The following is an 18,038-nucleotide window of genomic DNA, read 5'->3' as shown; positions in this document are numbered from 1 at the left end:
AATTATCCACTGAGCCACGGAGTCTGTGACGTTGCAGTCGACTTTAGCTTTTATTATATTTAACATAAACAACAGTGAGATTTGAGCTCAGCTCATGATTAAAACACAATGCTTTAACCACTGAGTCTGCAGAGTTAATGAGTGTTTTGGAAAAGGTTTGTTTTGTGAAACTATACTTGTGAGAGTTGAACTCAGGACTTTCACACAGAATAAGCAGTTGATCATCCACTGAGACACTGAACCTGCAGAGATTGTGGAAGGACTTTCTTCTTACATTTAATTTTGGTAAGTGTTTGTAATCTGTATTACAGTCTTCTACCTGCTTGAGAACATGAATCATTTCTTGCACATTATCTGCATACATTTGTACGACAAGACTTCTGCTGTGAGTATTTTTTCATGTCCTACTCAAACTTATGACACATAACTATGATTAAAAACATTTGTTTATTCCAAGTAAATTGTTTGTATTTGAATAACACAGTCAATCACACCTGCCTGGAAGTTTCTAGTAAACCCAAAGACCTTGATTAGCTGCTTCAGGTGTTTTAAATGAGGTTGGAGCTAAACTCCGGAGAGTGGCTCAGCCGGAGCAGGATTACACCCCTCTGCTGAATACCGCAGATCCATGGGTGGAGTGTGAAGTCCAGATCCCTCTCTAGATGTAATTTGGGCGTAATGGGTGACGCTAGAAGGTCCAACCACACCTTAGCCCTACCCATTACTCTATCCCTCCACCCACTGGATCCACAGAGGTGGAGCTGGACGTCTTTTGGCTCTGCATTGAGCACCACTTGCTTCATTCAAGTCTCTTTCGTCCTGCTGCTGTTTTCATATGGAAATGCAGATACACTTATTGTCCACAAGGCGCTGACACACTCATCTGATCTCATACTTGTGCCTGTTATATTCATCAGTACAAAGCATAATTAAATGTTCAGTCATTGTAACAGTGACACAACAACACAAAACCATTGTTTAACTGTGAACACACGTGATAAACATTACTTAAAACATAAAAACGTAACAAAAAAGACAAACTAAACGAATCTCATAAGCTCTTTTGAACCGTATTTTATCTGTGTTTACCGTTTACGCTTGAGGCGCGTGCCTTTCAGCAGAACACTTTATCTGTCTTGCCGCATCAGTTGAGAGCTGATCTGACTCAGATCCTTGAAAAAAACATAGATTAGTTTTCAAATATATGAAAATTAAATTACAGCCCTCTCATCTAAGACTGGCGACAGACTCACTTGCCCAGAACACAGTTAACTAGGCTAGCTTAGCACTGAACCTGATGATCAGTTTTCCATCCGCTCCACTAGGCGGCGTAAGCGGGTTTCACTGTCAGCGTGACACCGTTGGATCCTTGACAACATGACGCTGATGACAGTCGCTACAGCACGTGCAGATGACAGCTATCACACAACTGCACATATTCCTGCAAACAAATAGATAAAATGAGGGAATAAACTGTCACGCAACTCACCTGTAAGTAAATTTGTCCTTATAAACTCATTATGTTTAGTATAATTGTCTACGTTTGTACCGATACATCGTTTTGCTGATGTTATAGCAGAGCTCATGTCAGTTTATTTACATTCATGTTATGATGGACTTAATGTGCTTCCCCGCCAACACACAAAACTTTAATTTGATGGTGTCTTTAACTTAAAAGTTCTTGTTTAATTTGCCACTTGTTAACGAAGTATGAAGGCAGTTGCATCTTCTGTGAAGGTTTATCACAGGCTTTGTTTACATCCTGAACTCACTGTCAGAGCTTTACAAGAACAAATTCATCTCTGGTTGTTGCGTTACATTTTTAATCGCCATCTAATACTCATATCATGTAGTAGAATAATAATGAATGGTGTATTTTGTCTGTGTTGCTGTTGTAGTTTTACTGTAGGTAATAATCTGCTGGACTGTTGTTTGTTATTAGAGTCAGTTGGAGTCTGAAGCTCTGATGTTCCTGCTGCTTCATGCTTTAGTAGAGCTGAAGTGTTCAATATTTTATACATCTAATAGACAGTATTATGTCATCTTTTATTTATGAAGTATTATGTAGGCTAACTTTTGAATTCTGATGTTTTAGATAAATTATATATGGAGTAATGTCTGTTTCCCCTACAGAATAAGGGATGAGTTTGGAGCGTCCAGTCATCAGAAGCAGAGCTGTGGGTCGTGTGGACAGACATTGACTGTAATGATGGACTTCTGCTGATGGACAGGTAAGACTTGTAATGTGTGAGTGTGTGTTGTTTGCTTGTAAACATGTAGGTTCCCATCATTTTCTTTTTGGAGGGTCACGCCTTTAATAAGCAAATGATGGGAGCCTAAGTGGGTGGGGAAGGGACGGCAGGCCAAAATTTTATACAGCTAAATTTCTTTCGTTTGTGTCCAGAAGCATAACCGCTGCTGGACATGGTGCCGGGGCTCAGGGGGGGACCCGAATCATCCCCACCCCTTCATTCACACATATCGCGGAGATCCGGCTGGGATTGAACCAGCAACCTCTGAACCCATGAGGCAGCGCTCTTACCTGTGAGCCACAGATCTCTTGTCTGAACATGTGCAGGAACTTATATTTGACTCTTCACCTGTGTGATTTTTACAATAAAGCAGTTAAAGCTTTGACAGAGTCTTTGTTAGTTGATTGTCACTGGGGTTCGAACCCACACCTCTATCGTAGCTTCATCAGCAGAAAACGTGTGTTTAGCCAGTAGCGCCACTGTGGCTTACACGATGAGAGCTGCTGTTTGAGGCACTTTGTTGGATTTACTGACAACAATTTAACATAAGCATTAGTGGGCCTCGAACTCAGGTCTCCCTGCTTAAAACACAATGTTTTATCCACTGAACCACTGAGTCTTTCACATTGTTGAGTGTTTCGGATGGAGGTTTATTAGCATTGTTGTGAATGATGACAAACTTAAGCAACAGTGGGATTTGAACCCAAAACTTCATGTATGAAAGGCAAATAATTATCCACTGAACCACAGCATCTGTGACGTTGCAGTTGACTTTAGCCTTTATGTGAGTGATTTAACATAAACAACAGTGAGATTTGAACTCGGGTCCCCAAGATTAAAGCTCAACACTTTATCCACTGAACCACTGAATCTTTCACACTATTGAGTGTTTTGGATGGGGTTTTATTAGCTTTATGTCATAAAGGATGACAAACTTAAGCAACAGTGGGGTTCGAACCCAAAACTTCATACATGAAAGTCAAATATTTATCCACTGAACCACAGCGTCTGTGGTGTTGTAGGTGGTGTTGTAGGTGGTGTTGTAGGCGGTGTTGTAGGCGGTGTTCCAGAGCTTTTATGCCAGTGATTTAACATAAACAACAGTGAGATTTGAACTTCAGTCTCCATGATAAAAACACAACGCTTTAACCACTGATCCACTGAGCCTGTCACATTGTAGGGTGTTTTGGATGGGGTTTTATTAGCTTTATGTCATAAAGGATGACAAACTTAAGCAACAGTGGGGTTCGAACCCAAAAATTCACATATGAAAGGCAAATAATTATCCACTGGACCACAGAGTTTGCAATGTTGTGGTCAGCTTTTGCTTTTATACCAGTGATTTAACATAAACAGTGAGATTTTAATTCAGATCTCCATGATTAAAACACAGCGCTTTAACCACTGAACCACTGAGACTGTCACATTCAGGAGTGTTTTTGCACAAGTTTTGTTTTATATAATGAAAAATACTTTACCAATAGTAGTATTTGAAAGCAGTATTAAGGCTTTAACTTCAAATTCAAAACACTAGACTGTATGCTTTTAGTTCACATAAAAACTTTACAAATTCTTGAGATTTTTTTAACTTAACTGCTCGTCCCTCGCCTTTGTGTTTCGTGGATGAAAATGTCTTAGAGGTTTTTTAGCAACATGAGGGTGAGTACATGGCAGTTTTTTTTTTTTTTTTTTAATTATTTGTTTTGTCAGTTGTTTTCAGGAGAGTTGCTATCATCCATTAGTGCAAAGTAGGAGCACTTTTTATTAATTCATTTATTTTGGGATATTGTAAGAGCCATTGTTGTATGGAATGCAGACCTACTTACAAAATTTTTATTCATCAAAAATATAGATGATTTTTTTTTTTTTTCAACTTAACAGTTGCTAATACTACAAGCTACTGTTTTTCTCGTTTTGTCAATGTGTGATCTAAATTAATAATGTTTTTTATTTAACAGTTTAGCCCCCCAAAAGTAAAAATATATTTACAATATACAAACTGCATGGAACATCTAGTCTCCAATCCTGCAAGTTTAATTTCAAATCCAGCTTTAATTTGATTAGACGTAGATTTAAATAGATTGATCAGTCCCCAATTTGCACAAGACAAAGATATAACAGCAGGGTTTCAGGTCCAAACCCCGCTGCAGCCTCTAGAGGTCCCAAGGACGAAATGTGAACCAACAAGTTCCTCAGGTTTTTCAAATGAAACTTTCCACTGTTTCAGAAAAATTGCATCACAACTTTGTACTAAAAATAAAGCACAAAAGAGCTTGCATATTGTGTATATGTATTTATTAATTACATACAATCCAAATAACAGCGGTTTATAACCAAAATTTTAAGGTTTTCACCATATCAAATAACAGTGTTCAGTAATTTAGAAAAATGAACAAAAAACATGATTTACAATGACTGCTGCATGTCTTTAATCAAGTGCTCCCATTCAAGATTCTGATCATTTAAATACAAAATAAGGAATTTCTTAATTAGGAATGTACCATAGGTGTGTCATGTACAAATATAAAAACATTACGCACTGCCATGGCTTATTTCAAAAAACTTTTCAAAAGTCTTGTCATTGGCATATAGGTTAAGCTGTGTACAGCATTCAGGGTGCAAAACGTGTGCGTGGACATCCCAGAGTGCTACTGATCGCTAGCATGTTTGCATCTATTATATGTTTAGTCCACTAACATGGCTCCCAAAGGCAGACTGGCCCTGCCCACACAAACGGGGCTTGTAGGAAAATGAATTCTCCTGATTCAAGAACTCAAGTGGGGTTCCAAAGCACCCACATAATGATGAACATTCCGCTGATTGGGACGGTTCCTGTGGTAACAGTATTATAAGGCATTGCTCTGTTTATCACGTCCCACATCATGAAAGTACAAGTTGGCACAGATACACAACAGAACGATGGAGCAGAGCATGTAGTAGATCAAGTTGCGAAACTTGGGCTCCAGATCGCCCTGCCTATACCAGAATATCTGAAAGAAAGAGATTTATTTAGTCAGGAATTGCATTAAAAACATTTCTCTCTCCTTGGTACCATTTAAAGAATTAAACCTCATGTTTTTTAGACTACATAGCAAGTTCTTACTTACCAGAACCAACACTGACCCGCAGACTAGCATGATACAAACGGCAAAGAAAATGTTCAATGGTTTGGGAGGCAGTGAAGGGAAGACGAATGAGCTAATGATGGTCACCTGAAAGAGATGGGGAAAACTCTTACTAATGACAATATGATTAACAGACATGTTGAGATCTTCATTAGTAGGAAAAACTTACCAGAACGAGTAAAGACGCGAGTCCACCGATCACTAGATTGATGATTCTATCCTGAAAGTGATCAATAAAAATATATTAGTTTAGTTGACAGAAAATAGTTGCACTTTACAGGTAACTCAAGGTGCTGCAGTGAATATGATCTTTTTAAATATCTACATCACCAATATATAGAATGCCTCAAAATGGCCAGGTATATTAGGCTGCTGTCACTTTTATTTGTGACGCACAGATCCATTATACTGTTACACATGCGTTTTCTTTCTCAACTGTTAACGTTCACTTAAAACATAACTGACTGTGTTTGCATGAATACTCATCAAAACCGGCATTATTTTGTGTGTATTTGACTGTTTAAGTGCAATAAGCAGCGAAAAAATAATGATAGGAGGCTTTATGTGTATGCACTTTGGGTGTGAGCACAAAATCTGTGGGAATAAGTAAAATTATGTGCAATACACGCAATCTCACGCCAAAATTCAACCCCTGTAACACCAACAATATTCATCCGGAGCAAATGAAACGAGTGAAGGGAAGTGGGTTTGTGTGTCAACTCGCTGTCGAGAGATGAGAGAGAGAAAGCGCAGCTGGTATCGTGTATCTGTTCTTCAGAAAATAAGTTTCGGAAGCGTTTCAGATATTTCACTATCGATATGTATCGAAAAATCGATATTTTTGACAACACTACATTGCACTTAGTTTATTATTTTAGAGGTGTTTTTAAAAGACTAAAATTGAAAAATGTTTATATTATATATAAATGCCGAAGTGGCTAGTAGGAGTGACTGCGTTACACGATACTGCTGAAATCCACCCGCATTTGGCAGGTGTTATTGTCAAGCCCTGTGTGTGTATATTGAAGGGGTGGATTCTGGAATCCACTGCCGCTTCAATATATATCTTTTAAGTTATTAACCAACATTTATCTTTCTGTTAAATTATTTGAATGACTTCTTCAACGTATGTTAAAGCATTTCTTTTCCTTTTCAAACACTAGAAAATAATTTTGAATATTGTCTGTACCTCTCACTGAGAGAAAAGTACATGTTATCAGTATGTTTTGGGAAAGTTTCCTGCTCAGAGCAGAGCTCAGATCAACTTCAACCTTGAAGAAGCTGTGACACATGTGTATCTGTGTATGTGCGCTAGTGTTCTGTGCAGGTCCTTTGTGCTAGTGGACAACTGGCACTCTGCATGAGACCAGCAGACGCCATGTCATGACCCCAAAAGGACATCCAGTACCTAAATCCAGAGTCCCCTCATCAGCATCATGACGAATGGAGATATGCTTCTGACTATCTGTCCATGTGTGGAAGATTACCACATTTGTCTATTTTTCTTAGCCAATCAGAATCATTCAACCTGAAGTAATGACATAGTTAGTTGACTCTGTTAGAGTATAATTGTTGTGGAAATGTGAATGTACGCAGAGCGGCCTACGAACTCCTTGTGAGACTTGAAGCTGGCTTCTGCTGATGAAACTGCAAACTATTCTTCAGTAAAATTTTCTTCAATTAAAAACTCTGACTCGGGTCTTTATTCATCATATCTGGTCTTTTGGGTCTTTAACTGTAAAATTCCCCTACAATATATACATATGTATATATATAGAGAGAGAGAGAGATTTTTTTGTATTGTTTAGCAAAAAAGGTTTTAATTTCATGTTAACAGGTGAGTTACCCTGGCCGATGTCTCCCCGAACAGAGGCCTGTTGTCCATGCCACTGGTGCCATATGTGCGTGTAGCGAAGTCATCCATGGCCAGAGCAGTGCACACACCCTTTCCCTGATACCTTCTACCAGCAGCAGCCCCTCTGGAGCGGAGGATGGCAGTGCATGCTGCTCGCTGCTCTCTACGTTGGGTTCGCTCCTCAGGGCAAGCGATTTAGGAGCAGCACATAGTCATGGTTGGGTCACCTAGAGCACAGATAAGCCACACGACACGTTACTTAAAACATTAATTTAGTTCACTCTACTGATAATTTCATGGCACATCAAAGTGTGTGATATGAACTAAAACAAACCCCAGAGCCTCAGCACTGAATGATACGTCATGCACTTTGCTCCTTTTCCCATGAATCCAAAGACTTTTATTACAATGGTGCTTCAGAGTAACACAACAAGCTAGCCTTTCTAGTAATCAGCCCAAGGGACTGGATCATGAAACCATAAGCACAGCCTTAAAAATGTGTGATCGGTCATGTGAGCAGCTGATCTTGGCGTCAGCGCACAGTTTATGTGGTTTATGGCTTGTGCAGAGCCCTGTTAGTGTTTATTAAACTATATAGTCACATATAAACATGATATTTAAACAATATTACAGCCATTTATTTGGGTCACAACAAGTACATTAGTAATGGTGTCACTGGAAAGACGCATCCTTAAAGGGAAAGTTCACCTAAAAATTAAACTTGCTCATTACATTAAGGTTATCATCGGTGTTCTTTGGAAGTCATACACAGCATAATGGTGCATAAATAATGATAATTCGGATGAACTAAAGAAAATTAAGTTCTAAAAGTTTGTATGTAAACAATCTACAGCACATTACTTTGTGATCCCAGACAAATCTTCGTCATGATGATGGATAGATGGCTTAAAATGTCAACAGATATCTGACGCTGGAAGAAGAGGAGGATCTCCAGACTATTTTCAGCTCTGTAACCAAATAAAACAAATGCACCATTAGTGTCTAATGTCACTTACTCTTCTAGTATTGATTGTTCTAGTCTAGACTAGTTTCTTCTCAAAAGGGTGGCCTATTTAAAATTGCTTACTGGCCATAAAACAAATAAAACAATCGCGAATCAGCTTCAGATAACCAGGGAATGTTCATCTAAACAGCTTATCAGTCCAGTAAATGACTTTATTACTTTGACAGTATCGGTGCAGGTGTATGAATTGATTTTTGTTTATATAACGTACACACACACTAACAGACCGATCAAAAATATCATCCTTTAAACTGTCTTTCTTAGTCCGAACATGCATGTTAACTTTAAAAAAAACGTAAATATGACTACAATCAGATTTCTGTTACATATTAATATTAAGACATCAAAGAGCTAACAAGCTAATGTGAATAAAAACAAACCGTCCGAACGGAGAAGATGGATTCAGAATATAATAAACAACTAAACTTATATAACTTACCTGGGTATAACAACAGAGGGGTTTATTGATCACACGGGGGTGTTTTCCGATCACAGTATTATCCGCATGACTTCAAAAGAACAGTAATAACGGCTCGACGCATGAAACCGGAAGTGACGTGTTCTTAAAGGGCCATACGGTTAGTTTTATGTTTATCGTATTTGTTGAAGGCACAAACATAAAATTATGTAAATACATTTGATAAGCAACACTAAAAGAGTAAAAAATAAATAAAAATGCAATTTTTTCTAATGCTGCAGAACTCAGAAAAAAAGAGCAAAACACTTTATATAATTTGTTTTATATAATTGTATATATTTACATTTGTATACCAACCTATGTTTAACAGGTTTTTGTACAGGCTTTGGAGCATTTAGAATTTGTGAAATGAAAGTCTGGCTACTTATTCACCTTTAAATAAAAAAAACATCAAATGATTTGTTCACATGAAAAAGTTTATTAAGATCATTTTTTTTATTATTATTATTCAGAAACTTACATTAGGAAAACAGCAAGACATCTCTGACCATGAGTTTTCTAAAGACAACATTTCAAAATGAGGAAATAAACAATGATAATGGCATAAGCGCTGGTTGGGTCGGGAGCTGTCAGTACACATACACCTTCACTTTATGGACCTCTCGGTCTTCACACTCCCGCTTTCTGTTGTAGTAGTAGAACGTATTATCTCGACGCTGGAGCTTCTTCACAAACCCAGTCTCTGGCCAACGGTCAATCTGAAAGGACAACACAACAATACTCAACAGGAAAACAGGATTGTGTTGCCAGTTAGTTACAATTAAGTATTTATAAGAAAAAACATAAGAATAAAATGAAACTTTAATATATATATATATATATATATATATATATATATATATATACTGTCAAATGCGATTAATCACATCAAACATAAAAGTTTGTAAAATGTTTAACAAATTTTTAATAAAGGGTGAAGATGTAAATTACTACTACTATATCTGTGTGTGTATATCTGACAAAATTATTTGGCAAAAAAGGCAAAAACTACAGATCAAGGTTTTATTTTAATATGCCAAAAAAAAAAAAAAAAAAAAAAAGAGAAAAATCACAGGAAAAAGCATTGACCACAACATAATCAATTATTAATGTTTCATATAATAACATATAATAATATATAAGCTTTTATGTTAGATGTGATTATATAAATTATTTATAATAATGCTGTCAAATCGATTAATCGCGATTAATCTCATCTAACATAAAAGTTTATATATATATATATAATAATGTGTGGTGTGAAACGTTTTATATATATATATATATATATATATATATATATATATATATATACATACATACTACATACATACACACATACATACACAGAATTAATCGCGATTAATTGATTTGACAGCACTATATATATAACAAAAGTATATATATATATATATATATATATATATATATATATATATATATATACACACACACACACATAAATGTATTTACAATCTTTTATGTTAGATATGATTAATCAATTTGACAGCACTAATATAGATATATGTACGGTATGTATGTACACTACCAGTCAAAAGTTTGGAAACATTACTATTTTTAATGTTTTTGAACGAAGTCTCTTATGCTCATCAAGGCTGCATTTATTTCATAATAAATACAGAAAAAACAATAATATTGTAAAAATATTATTACAATTTAAAATGATGGTTTTCTATTTTAATATACTTTAAAATATAATTTATTTCTGTGATGCAAAGCTGAATTGTCAGCATCATTACTCCAGTCTTCAGTGTCACATGATCCTTCAGAAATCATTGTAATATGCTGATTTATTATCAATGTTGGAAACAGTTGTGCTGCTTAATATTATTTTATAACCTGTGATACTTTTTCAGGATTCTTTGATGAATAAAAAGTTTAAAAATATCAGCATTTATTTAAAATAGAAATCTTTTGTAACAATATACACTACCGTTCAAAAGTTTGGGGTCAGTAATTTTTTTATTTTTTTTTATTTGAAAGAAATTAATACTTTTATTCAGCACGGATGTGTTAAATTGATAAAAAGTGATAGTAAAGATTTATATTGTTAGAAAAGATTTATATTTTGAATAAATGCTGTTCTTTTTAACCTTTTATACATCAATGAATCCTGAAAAAAGTATCACAGGTTCCAAAAAAATATTAAGCAACACAACTGTTTTCAACACTGATAATAACTGAGTATCAAATCATCATATTAGAATGATTTCTGAAGGATCATGTGACACTGAAGACTGGAGTAATGATGCTGAAAATTCAGCTTTGCATCACAGAAATAAATTATATTTTAAAGTATACATGTACATGTATATTTATAATAGTGCTGTCAAAACGCTTAATCGCACACAAATTTACAGTCTTTTATGTTAGATATGATTAATCGATTTGACAGCACTAATATAGATATATATATATATATATAATATATATATATATATAATAGCATTTCTCACTTTGCATGTATATTATAACGATTGGTTAAGCATTATATAATAGTAGTAATAATGTGATTATTATAATGGTAATAATGTAATAAAAAAATATGATGGGGGTACCTCGACTTGTTTGATTTGTCGGTACTCGAGCTCATCTCTGTATCCAGCCTGCTGAAATCTGTACAGGTTCTCCACCTCACCTGTCCACTGCTTCGCTCGGCTTATGGACTTCGGCTTGGCCTTGTTATCCAGTAAAACTGAGCAGGACATGATTTCTGTGTATAATAACAAACACATCTCACACTATTCTCATTTAGAATAAACACAGTTTGACCACAGTTCGGTGGTCATATCTAGAAGGTCATATTTATTAGTATTAATGTTTTTAAAAACAAACTTACATTGACGTCTGTGATAAAAGGCTGAATTGTCAACGTGCTAGTTTGACTGAGCTGTTGCGCATCATTGTTTCCTAGCAACTTAGCAGCACGAGGGTAAAATGGCCAATAGAAAACATTCCTGGAATACTCAGTTTGGTTGGCCAATCAAACATATACCCGGAAATAACCTAGAAGAAACGGACCAAACAGTTCTTAAATATGCACAATTATTTGTGAAACTTTGTTTACTATTTTAGAGTATACCGATTGTTGTGGCTTTTTTGTATTATTATAAGGATTGTATTTTAGTCCATTAGATGTCGCTGTACAATTTACACTATCGGGTTACAGATGTTTATTTCCGACTCACGTGACTTCATACCAAAGCGATGCCAGGAGGAGGAAAGACAGATGTAGGGGTGCTGCTGTCTGTGTCTCGAGCCCAGGAAGAGTTTAGGCAGTGATGTCCTGAGGTTTCAGGTGGATTTTGAGTTCTTCATCAGCTCAAACTCAGTGCAGGCAGCATGAGCTCGTTTGCTGGGCGCATGAAGGAATATTCCACCATCTCCCTGGACCGATTCGACAGGGAGAATTTGCACGCCAGAGCTTATTTCCTCTCTCACTGCCATAAAGGTGCATATATTAATATATAATGGACATCGCATCGGATCCTGATATGCACTTTCCAGGCAGCATGAATGGCTAAAATGGTTTGCTTTAATTATGATCACTGATCTGACATATCTGTTGATGTTTATGTTTAACAGATCATATGAAAGGGTTGAAAGGACCTTTACTGAAGAGAAAACTGAAGTTTAGGTGAGTGATGGTTGTACATATTCCAACTCGTGTAACATAGGAAACATCCTCTGCTTATTAAACATTAGTTCATAAACGTCATAGTTTATAAAAGTTTACATAAACATTATAAGTATCAATGTATTGTTTATAAACTGTCATATATATGTATATTTGTGTCAATTCAATTTATTATGTTTATATACTATTTTTTTTTTTTTTTTTATAAACAAGTTTTTTCAGTTTCCGTACTATGATGCAGCAGGTAGGGCTGCAACAACTAATCGATAAAATTGATTATTATCGATAATGAAAATAATGAACAACGAATTTGATTATCGATTAGTCGCGTCTGCGCGCTGTGCTCGGAAACGATCCGCCAGTGACATTTTTTGCTTTTGTTTATTATAATTTTTTATTTGGTCGTTTTAATTTCTGCTTTAAAATAGTAAGCAGTCAGTTATTTTCAGGTTTAGAATGTAATGTTTGTATTTTAACTTTTTTCTTATAATGTGCAGCATAGCCTACATGGATACGTTCACTATATTTTTTATGGGCTTTATATTACACGGTTTTTTTTTTTTTTTTTTTTGGGAGGACAGCATTGGGCAGGATGTGGAATAAGAGATTATTTAAAATGAATTTTTAATGAATTATAATTTTTAGATTTTTCACCCAATTAATCAAAAAAATAGATTATCAAAATAATCGTTAGTTGCAGCCCTATGCAGCAGTATATGTATGTACTATATGTATTTAAGCATTGTCTTAGTATATAAATAGTCAATTTTTTTATATTTTTAAAATGCAAGTTTATTTATTCTACTTTTAAATATAAATTTATTTTGCCATTATCAAACATTTAAACTTTCGTTTAAAACTATTTAACAGATCTCAAAATTAATATCAACTTTTCATACTGTACATTATAACGTTGTGATGCCAAAAACCTTCATTTTTAGTCATTTGATGTATGTAAATTATATATATATATATATATATATATATATATATAATTTACATATACTGTATATGAAAAAACATTGACAAACTTGTCGTCTTCATTAGTTTAACAGTAAAGCTGTACTGCTCATTTGTCACAAAGGAGCTCCTGCTTAGTAACCCAAAATATGCCTTCTGGGAAGATCACATTGTAAGTATTAATTTCAGCCACACAAAATTTTCCATAAATCAATTTGCTAACTGTTAAACAGCCTGATATGAGAACCTCTGCATTACATACTAGGTCCCACTGGAACTGGACAGTCCAACGCACATATCTCTGATAGATGAAATCACCGGAGAGGTGGGCGTTTAGCTCCTAGTTTAATCTTTTGGAGTGTTTTTGAGTTGATCTGAATTCGTATTTATTTTTCTCCTCAGTCAGAGGATGTCGTTGTAACTCTGCTCCCAGCGGGACACTGTCCAGGATCGGTCATGTAAGCAACCTCTGCAGTATAAGAGCAGGAACATGCATTAAAAATGTAAATATAGTCCTTTTTGATGTACTATTGAAACTCTTAACACAGGTTTCTGTTTGAGGGTGCTCAGGGTACAGTGCTCTACACAGGGGACTTCAGACTGGCTGTCGGAGATGCTGCAAGAATGGAGTACTTGCACTCTGGAGACAGGTATTCAGATATCACATATTTAAATACAACACATTTTGTAGATAATAATACAATTCAAATGTTTGTGCTGCAGGGTGAAGGACATTAAGAGTGTGTATATCGATACCACATTCTTTGATCCCAAATACCATCAGATCCCCAGCAGGGTGAGCATTTACACTTACCTGCATTACATCATACAGACTTGAGACTGTTGAATCTTTCCATAACTGATTTTCCACGGTTTTAGGAGGCTTGTTTAACAGGGATAAGACAGCTCGTCCAGAACTGGATCTGTCAGAGTCCGTATCATGTCGTTTGGTTAAACTGTAAGGCAGCGTATGGTTACGAGTACCTCTTTACCAACTTGGGACAAGAGTTCAGCTCACAGGTCAATGATCGTTTTTTTTGCTTTAGTTCTTTCTGCCTTGTTTTAAAACATTAACACCATTTCTCTACTGTAGATACACGTGAACAGCTTGGAAATGTTCAAAAAAATGCCTGAAATTCTGTGTCACGTGACCACCAACCGCGCAACGCAGATCCACGCTTGTAGGCACCCCAAGGTAGGCTCATGACATAGACGTCCTGAATGAGTAGATGTAAACAGAGATCACATTTGTGGCTTTTTCCACAGGATGAGGAGTTCTTCAGGGCGAACAGGTTACCATGTGGCACCACGGCTCCAGATGGCATGCCTCTAAACATCATCAGCATCAAACCCTCAACAATATGGTTTGGAGAACGGACCAGAAAGACCTCTGTCGTTGTCAAGTGAGTCATGATGATGCACCAATATAAAAATTCTGGGTGCAGATAATAATTTTCATGTTATGGCCAGTTTTAAGGAGGCGTTTACATGACACACAAAACTTTTTATGCATTTTGGCCATTCATTTATGCAACAATGGCATTTTGGGGGCCTGAAAACGCTAACTTTTGAAAACAGGTTTCAAAGGGCAGGTATTTGAAAACAATACCGTTATCATCTCCGTGTAAATTGCAAAAATTTTTAAAAAAAATTGTGAAAATGGTGACGTCATGCGCACGTCTTTTATGTGTTCAGTCCATAGACTGTAAAAAAAGATGGACATGGAAAAAGATGGAAAAATGAAGCCAAAATATCCCAGTAACTGTCGTTGCCTATTACGTCGTTCAGAGACCGAGTCTGCGCAGTAGTGATCCTGAGGTGAAGTTGCAGTATCAAGGTCCCGCCTACACTCTCTCTCCCGCAGACTCATTCGTAAGCACTGCTGTCAATCATGATGTTACACCACCATTTTTATAGCGTCAAGTAAATAACTAAAACCGAACTTATTGGAAAAACCAACACTTGAACATACGTCTGCGTGATAAGAGCTACCTAAAATGACAGACACACCTTATGTAGCCACCCACCAGGGGGTGATTGAAATGCTTTGGCTTCACCTTTCAGGATTTGTGCGGCACACTTGGTTCAGTCTATAGGCACGTAGTGTTTCGTAGCAACATCGCCAACTACTGGCCGGGTATGCATAATGCAGCGTTATTAATCATTTTCGCGGATCTGTATGAACGGGGATCGTTTTGACACTGTTGTCGTCTGTACGCTTTAAACACAAAGGAAAAGTTTCTGTTTTTAGTAAATCGTTGTCGTGTAAACGTACACTCAAATTCTATACTATTTAACTAAAACACTAAAAACTAAAATCTTGTTTTTATGAGTTAATATTTTTGCAAGAAGTGAATTTAGCATCACATTATAATGTACAGTATGAAAAATGGATATAAATTATCATAATAAATATATAATATATATATAAAATTGTATATTTATTTAAGTATTATTTTATTATTTATATATTTTTAAATTTTTATATATATATATATATATATATATATTATACTTCATACATATAGTACAAACTATATATATATATATAAAATTTTTTTTTTTTTTTTTTTTTTAGTTAAAAATTTATATATTATATTTATTTATTTATCGACTGTCTTTCCTTTTAGGATGGGGAGCAGTTCCTACAGAGCATGCTTTTCTTTTCATTCCTCTTACTTGGAGGTAAGAGAAGTCCCTCTTACATTATTTTTATACATGACAGCATACACGGTGTTAGCATATCATAAGCCCATGTCTACTTCCTGCGACTAGGTTAAGGACTTTCTATCCTACATCTGTCCTGTTAACATCTACCCTAATGTCATTCCATTGGGCAAGACACTGGAGGACGTCTCCGAGCTGTAAGGACCAATTCTTTTTTGTACCATGTTTGTCATAAGATTCTATATACTTACTATAAAATGATCTTTTTAAACTCAGGTTGAAGCCATTGTGCAGAAAGCATACTGGAAGGGAAGAGATTGTCTACAAACCACTTGGGACCCTTAAAAGAACCAGAAGGAAGTCCACATCAGAAGGTAGGAGTAGTTGTCATTATTAAAACTATCATTATTCATCATTAAATCAGTTACTATTGCTTATCAATTTTTTCCGCTAAGGCTCAGACAGTAATGACGACTTGTTTGATGAGTTTTCCACGGCTCCGAGGCGGCGGAAGATTGCAGTGGCTGATCTGACCAATATTGCAGTTACTGCAAAACCATGTAGTCCCAATAAAGATTCTCATGATACGGACCAAATGTACTCCCCCATACAGCCCTGTCCCTCCACACACTCGTCCAATTACATAGACTGCACCGAATCAAACGATGATGATGATGACGATGAAGATGATGCTGAGCAACCTCCTGTACCTCACCCATCTGGTCTCGCTCCACCTCCTCCATCTTGCACAGAAATGCCTTCCTCAAAACTGACTCGTTCGGACTCGTCCCAATCCAAAGCCGCTCAGCCTTGCTGGGAAAAGTTCTTCAAGGCAGAACCGGTGTTGACGGACGAAAGCGAGTTGGATAACAGTCAGAACAGCCACAAAACTCAAACACTCTCCACCAAAAACACAGCGTCCCAGTCACCTGAGCTGTTTCAGGATGAAGATGAGGATGACAACAGCTCCGTTCACATGAATTCCTCTCAGTCCACTCATATATCAGACGTGGGGACGGAGAGCCTCAGTCAAATGGACACCATTCTTGTCCATGTGGACGAAAGTAAAGCCATTATTAGTGAGCAGTGTAACCGAGGGACTAATGGCGAGGTGGTGTCAGATGTGATTGACAGCTGTAACACTGAACACAAGACGGAAGCAGCCGTGGAGCCGAAATCAGACTCACAGGTGTCATCGGATTTTGAGCTTCCACCAACACCAGGTTCCAAAGTCCCACAGCCAGAAGACCTGAAGGACCTATACAGGAAGTTGGCAGCAGGGGAGGAAGTGGTCATAAGACGAATTTTTTAATTTTATGTTGTTTTTTTTTTTTTTGAGTATTGTTTTTTGGTTTGTTGTACGACAGCTTACCTCATGCAGTTTTGTACCTTTATAAATGCTGAATACTTTAAATTAAAATTCCTCAAGCAAATATGTCCAATCAGTGTTGTTATGGTTAAGAAACCATTAAAAAGTTTTTTTTTTTTTAAATAAAGCTGAAATAAAATATAATTGTTATATGAAAAACTTCAAAAACTTGAGCAGAAATTAGACATGTTGCATGCTTTGGCAATTAATCGAAATCAAGTTTAAGTTGAAGTACTAAAATTAATGAAACCAAAACTGAAATAAAAGTAAATTAAAGCTAAATAGAAATATTAAAAATGAACAAAAATTAATGTTTCAAAAGCTCACATCAAAAATATTAAAATGTAAACTAAAATTAAAATGAAAACTGAAAATATTCAAATCAAAGCTAACTTAAAATATTTAAAAATATTATAATACTATGTAAATACTAAAATACTAAACGCATGGTGTCGGAATTACAAGGCGGCCATTAAAAAGATTTCATAAAATTAACATTCAAGCGCCAAATGCGAGTAAAAATGCACATTTTTAATTAATTATCGGTTATGGCTTAGGTGAGCGTAAACAGTAGAGAAAGACAGCACGTGTGTATCAGTATATTGGATCCGTGCATTAGGTCTTAAAGTGACAGCAGCCTAATATTACTGTTGCCGTCTGTGTTTGTAACG

The 18,038-nt window shown here is 36.0% G+C and overlaps 3 protein-coding genes and 2 long non-coding RNA genes across 8 annotated transcripts; 2 read left to right on the top strand and 3 right to left on the bottom strand.

Annotated features, from left to right (window-relative positions):
• Positions 1 to 428: 428 nt before the first annotated feature.
• On the bottom strand, positions 429 to 1,396 carry LOC127510905 (uncharacterized). Its single transcript, XR_007929781.1, has 3 exons — positions 1,254 to 1,396; positions 1,090 to 1,172; positions 429 to 901 (listed from the first exon to the last, which is right to left on the bottom strand). It is a non-coding gene; the product is annotated as an uncharacterized LOC127510905 (long non-coding RNA).
• On the top strand, positions 1,347 to 2,634 carry LOC127510904 (uncharacterized). The gene is made up of 3 exons (XR_007929780.1): positions 1,347 to 1,491; positions 2,134 to 2,231; positions 2,405 to 2,634. It is a non-coding gene; the product is annotated as an uncharacterized LOC127510904 (long non-coding RNA).
• A 1,896-nt stretch (positions 2,635 to 4,530) lies between these two features.
• Positions 4,531 to 8,813, bottom strand: tmem243b (transmembrane protein 243, mitochondrial b). 3 transcript variants are annotated; one of them, XM_051891058.1, is made up of 5 exons: positions 8,696 to 8,813; positions 7,224 to 7,459; positions 5,547 to 5,597; positions 5,360 to 5,464; positions 4,531 to 5,242 (listed from the first exon to the last, which is right to left on the bottom strand). In XM_051891058.1, the coding sequence occupies exons 2-5, from the start codon at positions 7,299 to 7,301 to the stop codon at positions 5,099 to 5,101; spliced, it is 378 nt and encodes a 125-aa protein (XP_051747018.1). In that variant the 5' UTR covers positions 7,302 to 7,459; positions 8,696 to 8,813; the 3' UTR covers positions 4,531 to 5,098. The 3 variants fall into 3 exon arrangements, with proteins under 3 accessions (XP_051747018.1, XP_051747017.1, XP_051747016.1); XM_051891057.1 differs by lacking the exon at positions 8,696 to 8,813 and adding an exon at positions 8,094 to 8,243; XM_051891056.1 differs by lacking the exon at positions 8,696 to 8,813 and adding an exon at positions 8,084 to 8,235.
• A 319-nt stretch (positions 8,814 to 9,132) lies between these two features.
• Positions 9,133 to 11,740, bottom strand: meig1 (meiosis/spermiogenesis associated 1). The gene is made up of 3 exons (XM_051892114.1): positions 11,574 to 11,740; positions 11,293 to 11,447; positions 9,133 to 9,432 (listed from the first exon to the last, which is right to left on the bottom strand). The coding sequence occupies exons 2-3, from the start codon at positions 11,440 to 11,442 to the stop codon at positions 9,304 to 9,306; spliced, it is 279 nt and encodes a 92-aa protein (XP_051748074.1). The 5' UTR covers positions 11,443 to 11,447; positions 11,574 to 11,740; the 3' UTR covers positions 9,133 to 9,303.
• A 6-nt stretch (positions 11,741 to 11,746) lies between these two features.
• Positions 11,747 to 17,429, top strand: dclre1c (DNA cross-link repair 1C, PSO2 homolog (S. cerevisiae)). Of its 2 annotated transcripts, none has more exons than XM_051892112.1 (14): positions 11,747 to 12,185; positions 12,320 to 12,371; positions 13,419 to 13,503; positions 13,597 to 13,656; positions 13,734 to 13,789; positions 13,880 to 13,981; positions 14,055 to 14,127; positions 14,211 to 14,351; positions 14,425 to 14,526; positions 14,598 to 14,734; positions 15,962 to 16,016; positions 16,107 to 16,195; positions 16,275 to 16,372; positions 16,454 to 17,429. In XM_051892112.1, the coding sequence occupies exons 1-14, from the start codon at positions 12,077 to 12,079 to the stop codon at positions 17,308 to 17,310; spliced, it is 2,016 nt and encodes a 671-aa protein (XP_051748072.1). In that variant the 5' UTR covers positions 11,747 to 12,076; the 3' UTR covers positions 17,311 to 17,429. The 2 variants fall into 2 exon arrangements, with proteins under 2 accessions (XP_051748072.1, XP_051748073.1); XM_051892113.1 differs by having other exon boundaries at positions 11,749 to 12,185; positions 13,456 to 13,503.
• Positions 17,430 to 18,038: the final 609 nt, after the last annotated feature.

The sequence above is a fragment of the Ctenopharyngodon idella genome, chromosome 4 (assembly GCF_019924925.1).
Source record: "Ctenopharyngodon idella isolate HZGC_01 chromosome 4, HZGC01, whole genome shotgun sequence".
NCBI classification, from domain to species: Eukaryota; Metazoa; Chordata; class Actinopteri; order Cypriniformes; family Xenocyprididae; genus Ctenopharyngodon; species Ctenopharyngodon idella.
Note: the sequence above shows the minus strand (reverse complement) of the source record. Positions and strands in the feature narration are given on the sequence as shown.

Coding starts and splice junctions, on each gene's coding strand:
- dclre1c (XM_051892112.1), top strand. CDS start 12,077: ATGAGCTCGTTTGCTGGGCGCATGAAGGAATATTCCACCATCTCCCTG. Junction 14,352..14,424: donor GACAAGAGTTCAGCTCACAG/GTCAATGATCGT, acceptor TCTCTACTGTAG/ATACACGTGAACAGCTTGGA. Junction 16,196..16,274: donor CTGGAGGACGTCTCCGAGCT/GTAAGGACCAAT, acceptor TTTTAAACTCAG/GTTGAAGCCATTGTGCAGAA.
- tmem243b (XM_051891058.1), bottom strand. CDS start 7,301: ATGGATGACTTCGCTACACGCACATATGGCACCAGTGGCATGGACAAC. Junction 5,465..5,546: donor TCGCGTCTTTACTCGTTCTG/GTAAGTTTTTCC, acceptor CATCTCTTTCAG/GTGACCATCATTAGCTCATT. Junction 5,243..5,359: donor GCGGGTCAGTGTTGGTTCTG/GTAAGTAAGAAC, acceptor TCTTTCTTTCAG/ATATTCTGGTATAGGCAGGG.
- meig1 (XM_051892114.1), bottom strand. CDS start 11,442: ATGTCCTGCTCAGTTTTACTGGATAACAAGGCCAAGCCGAAGTCCATA. Junction 9,433..11,292: donor GACAAATCAAACAAGTCGAG/GTACCCCCATCA, acceptor TTGTCCTTTCAG/ATTGACCGTTGGCCAGAGAC.